Source organism: Argiope bruennichi, chromosome X1 (assembly GCF_947563725.1).
Source record: "Argiope bruennichi chromosome X1, qqArgBrue1.1, whole genome shotgun sequence".
NCBI lineage: Eukaryota > Metazoa > Arthropoda > Arachnida > Araneae > Araneidae > Argiope > Argiope bruennichi.
The window spans coordinates 29,756,834-29,777,651 of NC_079162.1; the positions used below are offsets into that span (position 1 = coordinate 29,756,834).

Genomic DNA, 20,818 nt, shown 5'->3' on the forward strand with positions numbered 1-20,818 from the left:
AAATTTCCTATACTATTTAGACCACAGTCAGTGCGTTTCTTGGGATAGTTAATATTTATATTTTTCTTTATAGAAATTAAGATGAAAAAAAACTAACCAAATTTCTTAAACTTACTTTGAATAAAAACCTTTTACTTATGATAAACAACTCTGATGTCAAAGATGTATTTTTCATAACACAAAAAAGAAAAAAAATTCATTTGGAGTGATTTTACTAAAACTGTCTCGTATATTCTACAATAAAGTTCTCTCTTCCTCTGAACAAAAATTGTAGACCTTCGACAAGGCTATGAGTACTCAGATTTTTATTTTCAGAGTCCCGTGCATAAGCATTTTCTGTTCCCTTGAATAATGAAGAAAACCGAGTATTCATTTTGAACGCTATTTTTAAGCAGATTGAATCCAAGATTTGACTTAAACTACATTTTTTTAGTATTAAAATCATATAATTACTCTAAGCCATTATTTTTTTTTGAATTACCGCATTTACATGCGAATGTACAGACTGACAAATGATCAACCCGTTTATAAATTTGGTGAAAATTTGTTATGGATCTACATTTTAGATGTTAAAAATCCATGCCAAATTTTCTGCATCTCTTTCCTTTTTGTAGTCGTGGTATTTGCTTGCACTTGGACAGAGAAACTTCGTATGAATAGATTTCATTCAGAATTTGACAGGAATCTTCATATTTGGTGTTAAAACCATATACTAAATTTCACCCGTCTAGTTCAAAGTATTTTTGAATTGTCGTGTTAACAGACAAACAGACTGAATCCCTAAAATGTTTTTACTTGGGGAGTTCTGGAACTGGATTCGTCAAAATATAGAGGCCAAATTTTTTGACGCTTACAATGCTTTCTCTTTGTATACTTAATACACTACAACGAAATTAGAAATAATGTGGAATACAAGGTTTGAAATCTTTTTCTATATCATTTCTAAGCTAAATAAAGTTAAGAAATGTTTCAATTCTTTCATCACCAGTATTTGCAAGAAACATATAAAAAGGTGTGTCATGTTTTCAAATAAAACAACAAAGTCGGACAAGTATCTAATAAAAATTATTTTATTTCATACTTTTCACTTATAAAATGTACACAGAGCTGCTTCAAACAACGCTTATCTTAAATAGGCGTAGTAGAGCTTCGCCATACAATGTCATCGAGACTGTATATAGTTTGAGCTACTTTTAAAGTTGTAGACAAAAATAAATTGAACATAGTAAATGATTTCTTAGTTATATTTATTTGGGTTACTCGTCGCACGAATTAGATGCATAAGGTTACAATTCAAAATACATCATGTAGTGGAGAAATGGCAGTGTTTTTGATAGTAGGACTTCTAACTGGTTTTCACGTCACATTCAGATGAAGAATTAGTTAAAACATAGCCACAAATTGAAAATCTATAGATATAAGGAGGTTTTAGAGGAAATATATCCCCCACTCATTTTTAGTTGTTGTATAATAGAATTTCGGGTCTGTGGCCTTTAAACGAAATGCTCTGACCTGGCACGCACATAAACATACAGGATGTCTAAAAAAGTCGTTTACAAACTTCTTAGGTAGGTCAAGCATAAATTAACAAGTCTTTTTTGAAATGGAACTAGTGGTCGAAAATGTAAAAGGACCCGAGTAAAGAGATTCTTTGACTGTGAATTAAGTGAAAGAAAAGGATACTTCAAATAAAATATTCAAAAGAGATTTAAGGAAATAGAAATTTACAATCTCGCCATAACCCAGTTCCTCAAGTAACAATATTACAAATCGACCAAGCATAACAGATGCGATAATGGCAAGTAAGGAGCAATATCATTGATAAACCCTTGGAGTATTTAAAATAAGTGCCCGAAAGACTTTCCGTCCGAAGTAATTCACGTTTCGCATGTTTTTATTTAATCAACTGTAATGCTATGCTATTATAAATTTTTATTTCATTAAACCTAGGTTTTATGTTATGTATGGTGCATCATTTTTTTTTCTCAATAAATTCACTAATAATGAGTCTCTTATAAAGGTCTTTCCGTTGCGTTTCAGCCCCATGTCTACTTCTAAAAATGACTTGTCTGATCTATTCTCAAAGTTTGTAAACGACCTTTAGAAATACACCGTATCAAAATTTTAGAATTATAACAATTTATTTTTAAAGGCAACTATTAATTTGGTTTAATAAGTCATAACTTTTAAATATGATGAAATATTTAATGTTATAATCGCAAGTTTTAGAGCATTTCAAAATTGAGCCACTTCATTTTCTCCGAGTTTCGCTTTCAAGTGAATAGAGCTTGATATCTCATTTTTCCGGATGTTTAGGTACCAAAAAAAAAAGAGATGATATTAAAATTAATTATGAAAAGAACAATTTTTCCCTTAATATACAATTCAACAAAGTGTCATTGACCTCAATGGACGTGTCGTCTTATACCGTGACCACAGAACCCATTTAGTAATATTTTATTAGAAATCTGAAATAATGAAACAAATATTTAATATATCCTTAAAATAAATGTTTATCTTGCTCAAATGAAGGTGAAACTTCTTTTTTGCCGTCATTTATTGTTCTGAAAATGTGAACAAGAAAATATAGCCATATATAGGCAATATATCTGGTTCATTTTATTCCTATGTTAAATCAAATGTGAACAAGAAAATATAGCCATATATAGGCAATATATCTGGTTCATTTTATTCTCATGTTAAATCAAAAATTTTAGCTTATTATAGTATAATTAATATTTTCACTCGTGTATAGATATATCTAGAACATCTTTAATTTATATTTACAATAAATTAGTAGACAGGGCTTTCGAGCACATAGTACAGTTAGCACATCATTATAACAAAACATGTTTATCTCAAACGAAGTTCATGTGATAAGACCTTTAAATGCGGGGCAACACAATAAACCTATTGTCACAGCAGCAGGCTATCTCAAAATTAACCGTTTAGCTAATAATTAGAGGGCTTTAATTAGTATAGCTAGTAATTTGTTACCATACCATCTTCCAATACCCTTCTTTGGTGGTAATACCTTGAATTTTAATTTGATGTCACCTTCAGTTGAGCAAGTCATTTATTTCGAAAATTTTAGATCGAAATCTGTTTTATTGTTCTAATACAATGATTTCCTTCAATATTTTATGTAAACATTTATATGTTTGCAATACTGTTGTTCAATACCCTTTGAACGCTGAAGAAATGTTCAATTCCTTCTCGAAAAATGGTCTAAAACTTGAAAAGATAGAATTATTACTATATACATCTGATGTCGCGTACTTTTCAGTTTTTAAATCAAATTTAGTTAGAAATATTTTCGCATTTTATTTCTTTCTCTCCATTGATTATATTATATACAAATAGAATGATTTTTTCCAATGTTTTAGGTGAAAGACGACACAATGAATGAAAAGCATTGATTTAAATTAAATATACTAAAAGAAAAATTTTTTCTTCTGAGTTTTTGCACTTAAAGAAAGCAATCAATAAACATAAAAATTTCAAACAAAAAAAAGGGCCTAATATTTGCTATTTCTTCAAAATGTGCTTCAATATTTGCTATTATATCAAAATGAAAATGAAGTAATGAAAAGTACGTCTTTAATATCTTAAAATTCAATTGGCAGTAAGGGTTAGCCATAAAATATTTTTATATAAAGCATTATGACTAAATATTTGATAGCTAAAATATTTAATTCCAAAATTTTCATAAGAAATGCTTAGTGTATTTTTGTTAAAAAACAATTCAACATTCCGTATTTTTGTAAGTCTATACTTGAAAAATATTATCTTTTATACTTTAACTAAAATTATACATTTAAAAAATGTTTTGAAAAAATTCTAGTTTGAACCGTAACTTATCGTTATAAAATGAAACCCTTTCTCTAATACATATACAAGCCATGAAAGCGAAATTTACAAATATTTTCAAAACTTAACTTACAATAATGTAGATAAATATAAGCTTTTTTATTTTACTTTAAAATAAGCTTTAAACAAAAGTGCTGAATTTAATAATATTTATTATTTGAATATGTGATCGAAAGAAACTGGAATGCATATCTCATTGTAATGTCGATGTTATTAATAATCGTTTATAAAACATTTCACACAGACGTCATTTTTCTTATTTTTTTCACAAATTATATTTTCCCGTAAAAAATAATAATTATAATAGTTCGGTGGCAACTCAAGTTGATAGTATATGGATGGACACTTGGCATATCATAACATCTAATAAATAATCATGAATGTGAATGTAATATACAAGGTGATTCAAAATAATTCGTATGAAGGTAGGTATACAATGCTGATTAGTTTTACGAAGGAATATGTGATCCTAAGCCGTCATCTTACCGATCGTATAAAGTCATTTTGTGGTGAATTAGTGAAGACAACAGAGCACCAGATGTTACAGAATTCCATGTTTCGGCAAAATAGTTGCTGTAAAGTAACTTAGGGGAAACTTTCTCTGAGAATATTCAAATGGTTCGCACTTTGAGCTGTATTGGCAGAAGGAATATGCCAACATTTTCTCACTATGTTTATCTAAATTTGATGCTAAAATGTTGCCTTGCTGCTAAGGGGTTTTTGATCTATGCTCATTGACCATACTGTCCCTCGGAAAATTTATGTTGATTTTTGAAATATACTTGCCCTCTCTGGAAAATCAGCCTACTTTACGGGCACAATGATTTGTCGATGTCACAATGATCTGTCTTGTGATTACACTTACCTGTGCGATCCCACTTTTAAAGTTTTTATTCTTTTGTTTAGTATTCCTAACTTTTCTGTTAATTGTCGAATAGTTATTCCGAACTGTCTTGTGTTAAAAACTAATTATTATATTTTAAGGAAGTTGAATTTCAAACATTACTGACTAACTTCGAAACAAAAGTTTTTAATTTTAGTAGATTCTTCCTAGAGAAAACTCAAACACATAGAAAATTATAAAGAATATCATATATTCACCTGTAATATGACTGTTCATAACTTTCCAAATACTATCAACTTGATTTGTCATCGACAGTAAGTATTATATTTATAATTCTTGTTGAAAATCTTTTAAATATTCATTCCTTTCTTGCTTGCATTCTATGTACATCCTCCAAAGTTTTTAGAGCAGCTTTTGTATAACGAAGCCCTAACTTTGTAGGAGAGTCTCTCAACCGTGGAGCAAATCCTTGATATTCTGGTATTGGATATCTTTCATCACCTCTATAAGTTGAGGGCTTTCTATCTTTTATATAATCTTTATGTTGCTGCCTGTAGTGTCTTTCTGATGAAGCATGACGTTGAAGACGATTATGTTCCAATGAGTTCATTTTTGAAGCTTCTGCATTATTAATTTCAATGTTATTATCTTCTTCATGGTCAATATGATCAAAGTCATTATGAGGTTCAACATTTGCATCTTCATTATTATTTTCAATATCTCCATTCCCATTTCCAAATTCATTTTCCTTATCTTCACCTCTATGCCCATTCTTCTGTTCAATATGTTGGTTCGAACTCTCTTATTGCTCAGGATTACCATCTTTATTTTCGTAAGTCAGTGGCTCCATATTAGATTTAGGCTTTGGGAGGGATTTCAGAAGACATCTTTGCGCTGCTTTGCTGTAGCGGATACCAACAGCGTTAGGAGAACATCTAAGATGAGGAACAAACCCTTTGTAACCTGGAATGAACGTTTTGGTATTTTCAAGATATGTGGATGGAGGTTTTTTGTAAATCAGTCTCCAGTCTTCTTCTTCAAGTGCCTGCTGTCTTGGATGGGGCTTATGTCTTGGAGTATGAAGAGGTCTTTTATCTAGAAGTTTCTTGGGAGAATTTAAGTTTTCATCTTCAGGATTACTTTCTTGTTGCTGTTGTTTTTGTTTCTGCTCATGAAGGTCATGGAGGCTTTTCTCGACAGCTTTTATATAACGTATACCCAATGAAGAAGTGGAGGTCCTTACTCGAGGAACAAACCCTTGGTATCCTGGAATAGGATAATTGTTAGCATAAGTAGAAGGAGGTCTGTTATCAAAGTATGGATCGTTTTTTTCTTCCGGTGGTCTTTCGGGCTTTTGTTGTAGCGCTGAAGTGAAGTTGTACCTAGATAGAGGTATAACTTCTTTTGATTTTGGATGGAATGTTGTAAGAAGGGCATCCACTTCTTGACAAAATGTTTTGCCGGGATTGACATAATGTCGTCCTGGTAAATGCCCTAAAGGAAATAAAAATCATATTATATATAATATAGGTAAAATGAATAATAATTTTTTTAAGTGAATGATAGTCAAACATTTTTAGTTTGTCATTCAAGGTACCTCTCTAAAACGACATGACAGGAATCTTGGTTCAGAATATAAAATGATTTTAAAAAATTATATACTATTATAAAATTACATTTACTAATATTACAATAGTATAGATCTAATTTTAAAGAGATTTTATTATTTTTAGTATATTATTATATTTAAAATAACATTAAAAAATGTCAATATTTAAAATTTTTTAAAAATTTTACTTATTAAAATTATTGAACAGCATACGAAAGGGGTTTCTTCTTGAGTGTAAATTCTTCCTTTCTAAAATACGATATTTCACGTAAAATACGTAATAAAAAGCGATATTTCACATCATTTTATTACATTTACTAAAATTAAAACAATTATCTTTATTTTGTTACCTTCTTTCTCTCTTTCTTCAAAATTTTCAAAAAAATGGTCAAATTTAAATTTTGTTTAAAAAAAAAAATTGTTAGTTTCAGCTGTTATGCCGTTTGTCTTTGAATTCTAATAAAATCACTCGTCTTTTGAATTTAGATCCTGATAATTTTTTCTTTGGTGCTTTTAGGCGAAGCACTGTCGAATATCATTGGCGTTATAAAGAGTTTTTTAACGCTGAAACTAATAAGTATTAATTAGAACCAAAATAAAACGATATTTTAACGAACGACACACTGATGAAATTTTACTATACATTACTACTTTCCTTCAAACGTCTTAGTAGCAATTTTTGAAAATGAAATATTGTTCATAGCTCTCTGGAAATTGAAATAATTTGTTTTCCGTAAGAAATGACAGAGAAATAGCACTCAGCATCAAAATTAATTTTTATGACATTTATTTAATTAGGATATATTACCATTTATAATAATTGCAGTAAGGTAATTTTTGTTAAAATGAAAAAAGAATGGTCAAAGGATAGTTTTAAAAATGGCTTTAATTTTTTATAATGAAGTAAATTTAGGGACATTTAAAAATAGTCGCACGCAATCACGCTATTATAACAAGCACCAAAGAATGGTAATAACGGTGACCTTGGAAAGTAACATATGTTAGAAGAATTAAGGTATGTAATGTAAGCATATAGAGAATTTCTTTGATCGTGCTGTAAGTATATTTTCAGATTGTCTTCGTCAAAAAAATAAATAATAAAAAAAAAACTTACAAATCATATATACACCTGTAATTTATGATAAAATTTAAAAATAGACTATGTTTTTGCATTTGTATCCATAATAATTATCTTTCAATTATTCATTTAAAATTAAATTAATAAACGTGCATATTAAACGATACAATTTGGAAAAATTTATAAAGCCATTAATAAACGTGTAAAAATTAAATCGCCCATCTGCAAAACTGTTAGTAGTGAGTTGAAGATCTGTTGGACAAGATTATGCATTAAAACACCAGTTTCAATATGCATATTTTGAGATGTATCTGTTGTCACAAGACATTACATAAAATTTTCGAATGATTTATTTTCTCCAAAATATTTGTTACAGTTTAAATAGTATGTTTTGAAGTAGATTCTTTAATTCTACACGGTCAACAATACACGCAAATGTAAGTTTTTAATGGTGAATCTGAAATTCACAATCGCTTATTTGTTTACAATTACGTGAATTGTGAGCTTTGAAATTGCCATATGAGAAACAAGATCAAAAGTTTCATATTTCCCCAATGCATTTTTTGTAATTCAAGTTTCACTAAACTTTTAGAACTGAAAAGAAGAATTGGATCACTTCACAATATTACAACTATGCCATAAACAAAAAGAATTATGGAGGAAAACTATGTAGATAATTTTAAAAAGGCAGCAAAATTATCAAAAAAGATATGATGTTCAATCCGTGTAAAAGGCTTTGAAGCTAGATATAAGAGTATTACTTTGATTAATTTATGCATATTAAATGAGCTGGGAAAATGCGATGAAAGTATTCGTGAGTTCAAAAGAATAATCATTGTTTTGCTCGCGAAATGAGTTTTTAGAATAATTTTAATCTTTTGCGTTTCTAAAAGAGATAAATATTCTGGTGAGAGTATTTTTATAGCTATAAACAGATTGATATACTGAAAAGATTAGTTGTTTATGAGTTATCAGAGAAGATACGAGGTGGTTTTTCTATGTTTATCTTCAAACTTTTTTTTTCTGCTGTTCAATCTGGCTCATACGGGGACTCAATCGGACTAATAGGCTTTGAAAAACTAACTGTTGGTCTACCTAGAGATGGTAGACCATACATGGACGGTACTTGGTTTTCAACTGGCTGAAGTTCTGTTGATAACAGAGCTAAGAGGAAGAGTCCAGTTGAAGTTGATAGTGGAACTGCCATTACTCCTTAATTCCAATCAACAAATTAAGTATCCTCTCGCAAGAATTTAATTGTATTCCAAGTAGCTTAATCCAAAATGAAAGCTTCGTTTATCCAGACTAAAAAAACACGCTATCACCATAAAAACATAAATAGGAGGATTTCTTTTTCTTATCTCTAGAACCATAACCTGAGGACGTGGTGTTAGGAATGTGAATTTCGAGTACAGGAAAAATGATTACTAACAGTTTATGGGAACGATTATCTCATCTGTAATGGAATCAGATGAGATTCACGTTACACCTGCACATGTCATCCAAAACCTAACTGTACATTATAGTATGCTGTGTGGTAACACCTCTTTCTTCCAATCAGAGACATAATAGATTTCAAAATTACGTTGGTACTGCACATTTGATTTTTGCGATAGGAATAGGAATTGACACCATTACTTACTGAATCTGTATTTCAACAAAAGTAGCAAATCAATGAAAAAAAAAACATTTAGAAATCCATATTATTGTTATGCATTATGGATGGGGTATTCTTGCCTTATTGGAGAAATTTCGATTGAGTCCCAAAGTCAAGTATGAAAGCTGAATAATGAATATTTACCAAGAAATATTAAAATTTAAATGAATAAAAACTGAATACTTGTGTGAGAGATCGATCAACGTCTGGGTGTAGGACAAAGTGGTAAAAAAGTGCCAAAAACGAGCCAAAACTCCACAAATGAAGCTTTTAATTTCAAGCTACGAGTAGTTTTATGAATTCACAGACGGCTGGAACATTAAAGAGAAAGGGATAATTATGTCTGGAGTTTCCGCCTGCGTCTTTTTCTTTTCGACTGGCAGTCTTCCAAAACACATTTGAAGTTCAACGGCAGCTATGAAACCACGTTTATTTCCGATCTGAAATGTTAATACGGTCAGGAGATTTGATATCTCTTTGCAAAAGCATAAAGAGTAAAGTATTCAAAATGTTAATGTTCTGATATGAAGCTTAGGAGAATCGCCAAATTTCGTCGATAAAACTTATATACATTTTCACTTTTCACGAGATTCGTGGAAGTATTCAGAGTTTTTTGCGACAGAATCGACAAATAAATATTTAGTTATAAGTAGCTTATCTTCGTATTCGAATGTAAGACATACTTTCATTCAAAATGAAAGAACTTTTCAACATTGAAAGTCAAAATTTTATTTTAAAAAAAATTGATCTAGGTCTTAATTTCATCCATTGGTGTTTTTATGACTATAGGTGATTGGTATTTAACCTTTTAAAATACATGAGCGGCAGTATTAAGAAAATTCTTTGCAAAAATAAAACCATCCAATGGATAATATACTCCTTGCAGCATATATTTGCTTTTAATGTATAAGGTGTGATCCAAAAAAAAGTTTACAAGGCAAAGGAAAAATGCTCTATCAACAATAGACACAGGATACAAATGGTAATTAAGAGACATATGTGGCGGTCACTTTTCTACATAATCACCAAACCTGTTGAGGGATTTATCACTCCACTGGACTAATTTATTTAACCCGTCTTGGTAATAATCAGTTCCCTGGCTATTGAGCCAGTTCTCGGCACCTTTTTGAACATCACCGTCTGATATGAACCATGTTTCGGAAAAGTGTTTCTTCAATGCCGGGAAAAGGAAATAGTCACTGGGAGTCAAATCGGGGCTGTATGAGGGTGGCTCCAGACCTCCCCCCTAAACGTTTCCAGCAATCTCTCTGCCCGCTTCAAAAGAACGACACCCTTTCGCCACCTGTTGTCTACTCGTTGCTTCGCCCCCCATACACTTCAACGATTTGTCTGTGAATGTTCGATGGCGACACATTCTTGGCCCATAGATATCGTATCACAGCTCGCCCCTCTGTGCGAGACCACTTCTCTCGATGTCTTGCCATTACTGTAGCTGTTTCAGGTCTCAGATTAACACTGTCTGCTCGAACGACCGGTCTAAGACAACTAGGGCCATCTGTCTGCACTCTGGGTAACAATCTTCCCATCCACAATTTCTACTTTCCAAATGCTGTTGCTTGTAAACTTTTTTTTTTTTGTCACCCCTTGTAACAGTTCGATTTTTTCTATCACTTGGTTTTTATTGTTTCGAATCCATAAAAATATTCTAAATTTGAGTCATATAAGACAAATCACATAATGAAAAAAAAAATACAATTTGCTTTTGCTGAATTCTTTTTTTAGCTGATCAAGATAAAACATAAAGGACAATTAAAGCAATTTTATTGGCACTGGCTTGATAATTTGAATAATTTAATTTGCAGAAATTTCACTCAATTCTGCAGCTCTCGTGGGCTATTTTGCGACAAAATTAAGAATTATCTTTAGTAAATACCGATTTTATCAAGTTTTTTTATAGTGTTCAGGAGGAACTTGGAGAATGTAGTTTTACTTCAAATTTTTAATAGATGGCGATACCTAAACTAGCATTGTTCTTTTCAAGTTGTTGCTGCGCTTCGTAAGGAATTCGATGTTAATTTAAAGGACTCTGTTCTACATTACTTAAATTTATTTTTATTTTTCTGTAATCAAAGTATGCACAGAGAAACTACTACAGTTGTCAACAAATTTGACCACAATATTTTAATCAATCCTCATGTTTTATATTTCCGTGAGTATACTAAAACGAATTTTTCGAATTATTATTAACGAATTTATTATTTTACATTAAGTTGTGTATATGTAAATATGATAATTAGCTTTTACAATGAATTATAATAATTAGTTTTGATAATGCTTTGATAATATGGTTTTAGTTTTTTCAAACGATATTCCTGTCATCTAAATGGTCATTAATCCTCAAAGAGGTATAATATCTTCTAATTTCTTAAACATTCTCTACAGTTCTAAAGCTTGAAACGCTAAAGACAAAGGATTTTAGAAGTTTTCTTTCAAAGGTTTTAAATGCCTTTCAGCTTATGAAACTCGATACTTAATGTTTTACAACTCTCATTTATTGTTTGTTTCAGAATTTTACAAAAAAAAGGGGTCTATTTTAAATTGATTAACGGATAAACAAATTAGTTAGATAAAAACTGCTTTTTTTATTAAACATAATGAGCTATAACATGTCCAAGCATTTCTGTAAGGTAACTGGAGTATTGTACCTGAGAATGAAAACTGGATCTTGATTTCTAGTTTTTTTTTTTTTTTTCCCTTCTTACGAAAATTTAAAAATTTTACACGTCAAAAATATCCCTTTCATAGCAAGGGCTTAAAACAAAGAAACGAAAGTAGTTCATGAAAATATTTTTAAAGTACTATCAAAAATAAAATTCTAAATTTTGTCTTTAGCTTCTGCGTCTGTCCATTTTTATTCATTAATGCGATTTTATTTCTTTCTTCACATTCATGTTAAAAATGACACGCAACTTTAAATAAAGAAAAGACAAACTGATAATAGCACAAAAATAAAAAAAAACTCTTATTGACTCACTTAAAACTCTTATTACTTTCATTTAAATGAATTTGTCAAACGCATTAAAATATATCTTAGTTAAAAAAAACTTGAAAATTAATGCTTATACCTATTGAGAAATAATATGCAGAGAACTAGGAGAAAAGTCGAAAAATATTAGAGTTTGAATATTGCTACTTCATACATAAGAGTATAAATGACATGTTCACGATAAAATTTAAATATAATTGAAATTCTAAAAAAAAAGTATTTTTTTATGTTAGAGCAGCATACATATTTAATAGACAAACTCACGTTGACACGTATCTAATTTAGTGGAGAGTAAAATATCGGCAACTCGTAGAAATTAGTTCAAAGAAATGAAATTTAGGCAAAGTATTTAATCAAATAAATATTACCTAGATAAAGTCTCTTTTACAAATATTCTCCAGAACCACGGATTCAACAGAAAATAAAGGGTGCATTAATAACCGCTGTATCCACACAATTTTGAAAACAAGTACGCAAACGATTATGCATTGGGAAGTAGCATATGTCATTTTATTGCAAGGACTTCCATGCTTGTTGCACCTGGATAGTCAAATCAGTAACGGTTTGTACTGGTTATGGTCGATGCTGGATTTGTCATTCAATAATGTCTCAACAGTGTATGATGGGAGAAAGATCTAGTGGTCTTTCAGGACAAAGCAACCTTTTGACCCCCTGTAGAACACAGCGAGTGAGGACGGAAAATGGAATGATGGAAAATTTGGATGAATATTTCCTAACATTTTTTTCTTCAACTAAGCAAGAAAAAAAAGGCTTCCACAATTTTTAAAAATGCATTTTTAAAACTGGGGAAATTATAATAAATTTTCTTATACAACGATATCATTACAGTTCCTATCATTAAAGTTTTCAGCACGGTAGAAAATTTCTGATAGCACTTCTACAATTTGTGATTTTTAACAACACGGTCCCCATATAACACCGAATAAAATAGAGACAGCTGCATTAAAACGCGGCATCCTGATATGAACCGTATAGCACGGAACGAATAAATCATGTTATTGGAGGGATATAAGTAGCTAATTTTAGAACTGAGACTACATTCAGTCTTCCTACATGACAATTTTATGATATCACAGTTTCCGCATAACACGGTGTGAAAAATTTGACAATCCTCCAATAGGGAATTCGAACATGGCTTCTACATTATGATATAGAACTCTACTTAAGAACTACTACTGCTGATCACACACGTTAAGAAAAATGAATGCAATGAAATTCTGGGGCCTCAATTACAAAGGATGAGCACTACCTAGAATGTTTGCCAGTTTAAATAAGTAGAAAAAGGAATGCAATATCAATAAAGTATATATACAGAATTTAAATGATTACAAATTCGCAGCAGCATAGTTCAATGAGTAACAGATTAAAAATTATAAACAAGATGACATAATGGCAAGTAAGACAAAATAAGAACTACAAATTTTGGGAGTAATATAAAAGCGTTCAAAGAACATGACGTTTGAAGCGATTCGTGTACTATCGTAAACTTGTATTCCATTAAAACTAAGTTATCGTACTTTATCTGATATATCTTTTTTTCTTTTGTTAATTCACTCGCCCTCTGCAGAGGTCGACCATTGCATCTGAACCTTATTTTCTATTGCAATTTTTTTTCTTGACATATATAATCATGTCTAGTAGATCGTTGGTGGAGTTCAAGACTATTTTGTATGTAACACGATACCAGCAGCTCTCCTACTACGCGGGATTTTAACATTCCTCCAATAACAGAGAACGAATAAATCTAGTGACAGGAAGGTTGAATATTTTTAAAATGGACTGAGCATCTGCAATTAAATGCAGGCTATTATTTTGAGTATTATGCAGCAAAATCGCTTTATAAGAATGATTCTAATTTTTCAGCACGTTCTCAGAGATTAATGGGGAATTCCCAACCGTCGAGAATTCCCCTTCTAAGGGGGGAAAAAAGAGGAACCCACCAGTATACCCTGGGATAGACTTCAAAGCAGAAAAATCAATAGGCGACCACTGAGTTGCAGCACTATATCTTTTTTTCCTGTGGGCTTCTTGGTCGCTCCACTGGGTTGCAGCACTTCGTAACCCTTCTCTTTCTTCGTCTTTCGCCAAAGTTTCTTCAAGGTTGCACTGGATGGCGGCATTTTGTTTCTGATTGAAGGAATCTTCAAGATTGGACGGATCTATAACATCCATACACCCTTGGACCAGATCTTGTTGATTCGACCCGTCCGGAAATTGGACGCGTCTCGGCTCTTCATCAGCCTTCGATATTTTCTGGTGGACGCCATTTCTTTGAAGGCAAGGATCATCGACTTTTCGGATTGAACAATCTCTTAAAGGGGGCTGGTAGGGTGTTAATTTTTCAGGTGGGGTCCCGAGGTGCAACTCAGGATGTTGTAATTTCTGAAATAAAAAACACCATTAATGCCTATCATTTTAATTCAGATGCCATTTAGATCCATCTGTTACAAAAGAAAAAGTAGAAGAAAAAGAAATTTACAATTTAAAAAAATACAAATATTTTTTCAAATACATTCATAATCTTCATTCAAGGGAATACCTGCTTTGTTTATATTTACTTCGTAGATTAGTTGATTAACGTTTAATGATATCACTATTTTCGTAAATGTGATTGTTTGATTCGAATGTTAGATATGATTATGATAGCGTAATATTCAATGAATTTAATCTTTTTTTAATAAAAATGATTTTTAAAAAATAGATCGAATGTTCATAAATTAATTATACTTCAACAGTAATCGAAATTCTCATTAAAATTCTCATTAGCAGGTCTAGAATACACATAATAAAATATAATCTGACAGGATTGAAAAACGGCCAAGAAGGACTTGTAATGAGACAGCCTATAGAAATGATTACTCGAAAAAACCTTTCAACTTCGTTTCAAATGATGTTAGGATTCCGAAACTAAATGATATAATAACAGATAAAATTACTCTAACACTGACCTATGACAGACCATCAAAATAAATTAAAAAATTCGAATTTTAAAACTACTTTATTGCAAAAGTTATTAAATTTTGTTTTAAGGAGTACTTTTGTTAGAATGTCAGCTATTTGATACTGGGACTAAAGAATGCAATGCGTCATTATATTACTCTTTTAAAAATTACATTTTTAAAAGTCAAGATTTTCTTTGAAATATTGATAAACTAAGTTATGTTTAAAACAGTGATTGCAGATAGTTTATTTTTTGTAGGCAGTAATATTAAAAGTAAAAAAGGGCTTTTTTGCAAGTTGTATTATTAAATTGATTTTGGCAGAAAAAATCAGTTAAACAAGCACCATCATTTTAATACATTTAAAAATTGACATTTTTGAAGTTTTTAAGACTTTTATAAAAATACTTCATTTTTAATATTTCTTAATTATTCCAACTAATTTTTATTTCTTGGATTATTGACAATAAAAGCGAAATTCATAATCTGAATCTTTGTAAAATTTTAATAGTTACTTTACTAGCTAAGCCTGAAAAAAAAACAAAAATTCTAAGAATATCAACTTTTGTATTTTTTAAAAATGACATCTAGAGTTCTTAGACCTAAATACATACTAAATTTTGTACTGCATAAATATTAATGTATCTCCAAAAACATTTCAAGATTTTATCTTTTACAGAAAAAAAAACAATAAAGTAATAAAGAATACACAGAAACACTATTTAAACTCATTATTTCTGAGCATATTTTTTGTTTTCAAATTATTATGTTTTTGCTTAAAGTCATTAACAATGGCTATGACAGCGATAGATTATTCGGTGTAACCGAAACAATATTTTCATACAAGTTTTAAACACAATAAATACAGTTCCATAAAGTAGTGATAATGATAACGCTAATTAGATCTAAAAATAAAGGGATTTATACATAAGGCCTTTTAATGTCTTCTTATTTTTAAATTGGAGTAATTTAATTAGTTTGATCCTTTTTATTATCCGGCTTTATACTTCATAGATTTTCTTGTCAGTATCCAAAGTAATATAATTTGATGCAATATTGATGTCTTTCGTTTTTTTCCGCTATCTACGGCAATACTGAAACATTTTAATTACATATTCACAGCACAGTGAATTATTGATGATAATGCTTCAAATAATCTAGTTTGAGATTATAAAACATTGATAAAAACGATGGATAAAAATTGAGTAGATATTCGTGATTCGGTACTTTTCCTGTGGTTTAAAAGCAATAATTAGAGAAAGTAATGAGATATACTTTCTACGACTGACATCTACGATTTCATTTAATGTAAAACTTTACTTTCTTTTTCGTTACATCCATCAATATTTTCCTTTTTTAAACTAATCGGTTTATCTTAATTGAATATATAATCAAAAAAGTTATTTTTGTTCCGTGTCTTCATTGATATATTTAGTCAGTAGAGAAGTTATTTTTGTGCCGTGTCTTCATTAGCTTATTTAGTCAGTAGAGAATTTCCTTTTGTCTTGCTAATACTTTTCTCGTAATATCTACTAAGAATTTATTTCTTTACGCATTTAATGAGCATCTTTTAATATATATTAAATTCGACTCATTAAAATTAAGGTTTAATGAATAAAGTATTATCTACTACATCACGTATTATTTGTTAAATAAGTAAAACTGTTTCAAACTTTATTTCAAACTAAATAAAAATTTACAATGTTAACTACTTTTTTAAATATTTTTCTTAGAAAAATCTAAAAGATCTATTTAACTGAAAGCATAAAAAGTCAATGATCACTCATCAAATGTAATTTGTTCCAGGAATTTCAGTTGGCTCTCTTAGAATATCCATATGGATTAAAATTTTTATGAGAAAGGAAAGAAAAGAAAAGACATCAAAATCCGCTGTGCAATTTTGATCTCCCAACATAGCCAATAATTTCTGTTCAATACTGCAATATTAAGCAAATTGAACTACAATATGAAGGTAACTTTGAAGGATTTAAAGGATTCATTAAACGCTACATATGAGTTTGAAAATTATTGATAACATGTTGTGTACCAAATAGGTTTAATTCAGGGAAAATTTTAGAATAAATGGAGAAAAAATGAGAAAATTGCTTCAGAATTACATATGTAATTCATACATACTCCTATTTTCCTTATTTTATAAACCATACACATAATTCTGTTTAGAGATAAAGTTAAATCCCTCTGACTTGCCGGAGAATAATAATCAATAAATGATGCTATTAATAATGGCACTATTGATAGGAAAAAGAAAACAGAAATCCATTCGTAACTTACGAATAAGCGGCTTTCAGAATAACCATAAGTGTGTCCAAAGGAATATTTCAAGCCCGGAACATAACCTGCATACCTGAAAAAAAAATCAGATTTTAATATATTTTTAAACATTGATTATTTTCCTTATGATAATTTTTTTTCTTCTTGCAACATTAATTATTTATATTTAGAATCAACAAGATACAATAAAAGATACTATGATATTTGACTTCAAGATAATAAAGTACTTTTTTGGAGGGACTTTCTATCTTCATTTAACTAACATCTGTCAGCAAATAACTCTGTTCATTCTCTCATAATTATGAATACTATTTGTAATGTGAGAACTATAATAAAATAAAACTACTTCATAATAAGAATTTTTTGACTCTTTGAACCAAATGGGTCGAATTTACCATCTTTGAAGTTAAAACTTGTCATTTAGCACAATTTTGCAATTAAATTCTCTCATTCTTTAGTCAAGATTTCGAAAGAAAAAAAAAAAAAACACTGTAAAAACTTTCTTATTCCTTAAAAAAAAAATGGAAAAGTGAATTTTAATGCCAGTTTTTAATTAATTTAATTCTAATTTCTAAATGCTTTAATTCCAAATTCTAAAACCATTTAAATGCCAATTTCCAATATTTCTTAAAAGCACTTTAATTTATACAAATACTGCGCATCCAAACCTTTCATAAAAACATTTCTAGCACTTCAAACGCAAGCAATCAACAGTTATCATATCCATTAGTTCGACCAAACTCAATAAACATTCCGACACTCTTCTGCCGGAATTTCCAATAAAGCACTTAACACCCTTTTCTTGAAAGCTGAATAAATAGAAAATGAAAGCACAGGAGAGACCTACTGAAAGGAAATATGTAACGATGTGCCAGAGGGTAGCTGTTGTTACGCGAAGTTGCAGCGAAGCATAAACTGTCAGTTACGCCGAATTCGTCTCTGCTCTTCAGTTGTTGCCTGAGCAACGTCAGCGCAAAACTTTGAAAGCCTTGATTTCTAGGTGGGGCCCTTCACTTATTTAATGACTAAAGAGCTCTTATAGTTTAGGGATAATTTCTCATTGGGTCATTTTGCCCTAAATTCCAGCGTCGGAGGGACTTTTATTGAAAGAGTCGGTTTTACTGTCAATATTAACTGCAATTTCGGTGAAAACAAAATGAGGGGGTTGTCTAGTGTCGTTTGATGAGAACGCAACAAGTTGGACAGTTAAATTCCTTAAGAGAATAAATAATTTGGTGATCATTTTGTGAATAATCAAATAATGAGGAATTTGAATTAGAGGTTCAATGGAATAATAGAATGGGAGTTCTTTTTATGGTTGATAAAATTGGGAAATAACTGTTCAAAAAATTATGAATTTTCAGCTTTTATTTTCCCTCTTTCTTGTATTTTATATATTTCAGAATTATAAACAAGTTATAAACATTTTCATCGATCCATACACGCTGTTTCATGGGCTCTTAAATTAATTTTATGAATCTAAATAGCTTTGTGTTCGCATTAGTCTATATGTATTTTTATTTCATGATTACATTTTTAATTGCGTTTTCGTTTATGTATAAAGCAAATTAATTATTATGATTAAAATTCAAGAAATATGAAAAAAAATTACATGGACTGGAATCTTTAGACATTTATTTGAAACAGAGTCATAAATATAAACTTACAAATATTATAGCTTGTGGTTAAAATATTTGTATTGCACATTCAGCGTATCGTATTCGAACCAAACAACGAATATTGGATGAAAAGTCATAATGCTCATTTCTGGGACTCTACTCCATCCAGCCTCATAGTAAAAAGCATTTTTTTAAAAGATTTATCACTGCCTATTGGCAATAACTGCGTGGTTCGCATCCTCTGTGCTGATGGCACAGTGTTAAATTTTATGACGCATGGTAGCTAGGTAGCTAGTATTCATTGTAGACTTATGAACTTAGTTCCATATTTTTTATTTGAATCTTACAAGAATAATAAAGTAGATTTACAATAATTTCATAGATTTTGCTTTACTTAGTTTGATGAGAATTTTTAGCGATATTAACATGCCAGGTTTTATACCTCCTTAAAAGAAAAGTAAGAAGATATCAACAGCTTGATTTCTATTTGTAGTTTTGCAGTATCAAAAGACTCGCAGCACTGACGACTGATAAATATCTTTTTTTTTCTGAAGCATCATATCTTAAAGTAGCAATCACGTATCAGTTTCTTGATCTCGTAAGTTTAAACCGGAATCAGATAAAAATATTTGATTTACATTTATTTTGAGTACATTTATTTCTAAACTTTCAAATCTCACCAATGAGAAGGTGCTTTTATCTTGATTGAGAAATAACCGAAGATCAGACATTGAGAAGAGAACTAACTTAAGTTTCTATGCTAGGTTATGATGGCATCTTGAGTAAACAAGCCGATTCAAAGCCTGCTGCATTATTATGAAATACACGAAGCCATGTATTAATATATAATACGCATTATCCCAAATAGTTAGAATTTAAGTTAATCGCCTCTAATTGGGTTGATGTGTTTTGTTGAAAGTTTTAAAATACATTATAGGAATCAGAGGTAGAAGAAATCTTCAGTAAAAAAATGAATTTTTCAAAAATAAGAAAAATGTTTGTGCTTCAGTCGCAAAATAATCACGCATTAAAATTATAAATTTCCAAAACGCGGTAATAATTCGCAGAAACAAAGAAAAGAAAAACAAATTACAAATAAGCCAATTTATTTTATCACAACATTTGTTTAATGTGTATTTTATTTGGTCAATTGCATATCCGAAATGCATTCTAGCAAATTCAAAGACAAAACAAAGAATTCTCGAGGAATTGTAACAACATTCCACGTTATGTTAGTTTTCACTTCTGACGGTATGCCTTATGTTCTATAGATACGATCTTTCTGGCATCTCTAATCGCGAAGATTTAAGCAGTGCTGGCTCGTCCATGGGTCTGCAAAGTTGCAGTATTTCATAAGTTACTGCAAAACGTTATTTGTTTGTTGATTTCCTAGCATTTATCGACTTTTGGTATCTGAAAATTCACCATTTTGATTGTCTGCCTATTAAATCCTTCATCAGTCGCAATCTAAAATCGTAAATAAGACGAGAAAACGTTTTTATCACTTCCCGAAATCTCACGGAGTGTCGAAATTAAAACCATGAATTGTTCGGCTACATACATGGAATAACCATATCAGAGCTCAGTCCACATCCTGAAACGGTGCTAAATTAAGAGAAAACGTTCTTTTCGGAGCTGTTTAGAGGTCAGCCCATACATAACACAGGGAATATCACTCACTAGTATCCTTGTTTATTCCCTTTTCTATCAATTCTATTTCTCTTGATTTTTTAAAAATTTCACTTTAATATTCAAGCGAAGGAGATGTTTCCGGTTCAGCCCGTACAGAACTAATAAGTTTTTTTTTGCATCTGTTTATTCAATCATTCATATAAAAAAAGGCACGCTTATCTACGATTGAGAAACTGCCTCGCCAAAATAT

General features: G+C 30.3%; 1 protein-coding gene across 1 annotated transcript in view; it reads right to left on the reverse strand.

Annotated features, from left to right (window-relative positions):
* Nucleotides 1-4,010: 4,010 nt before the first annotated feature.
* Nucleotides 4,011-20,818, reverse strand: part of LOC129958729 (uncharacterized) — a 34,899-nt gene continuing 18,091 nt past the window's right edge. The window contains exons 2-4 of the mRNA XM_056071383.1: nucleotides 17,318-17,390; nucleotides 14,027-14,468; nucleotides 4,011-6,208 (exon numbers count right to left, since the gene is read on the reverse strand). Of these exons, the coding sequence (XP_055927358.1) occupies nucleotides 5,517-6,208; nucleotides 14,027-14,468; nucleotides 17,318-17,390 (1,207 nt within the window). The 3' untranslated portion in view covers nucleotides 4,011-5,516. The remainder of the gene's footprint in view (nucleotides 6,209-14,026; nucleotides 14,469-17,317; nucleotides 17,391-20,818) is intronic.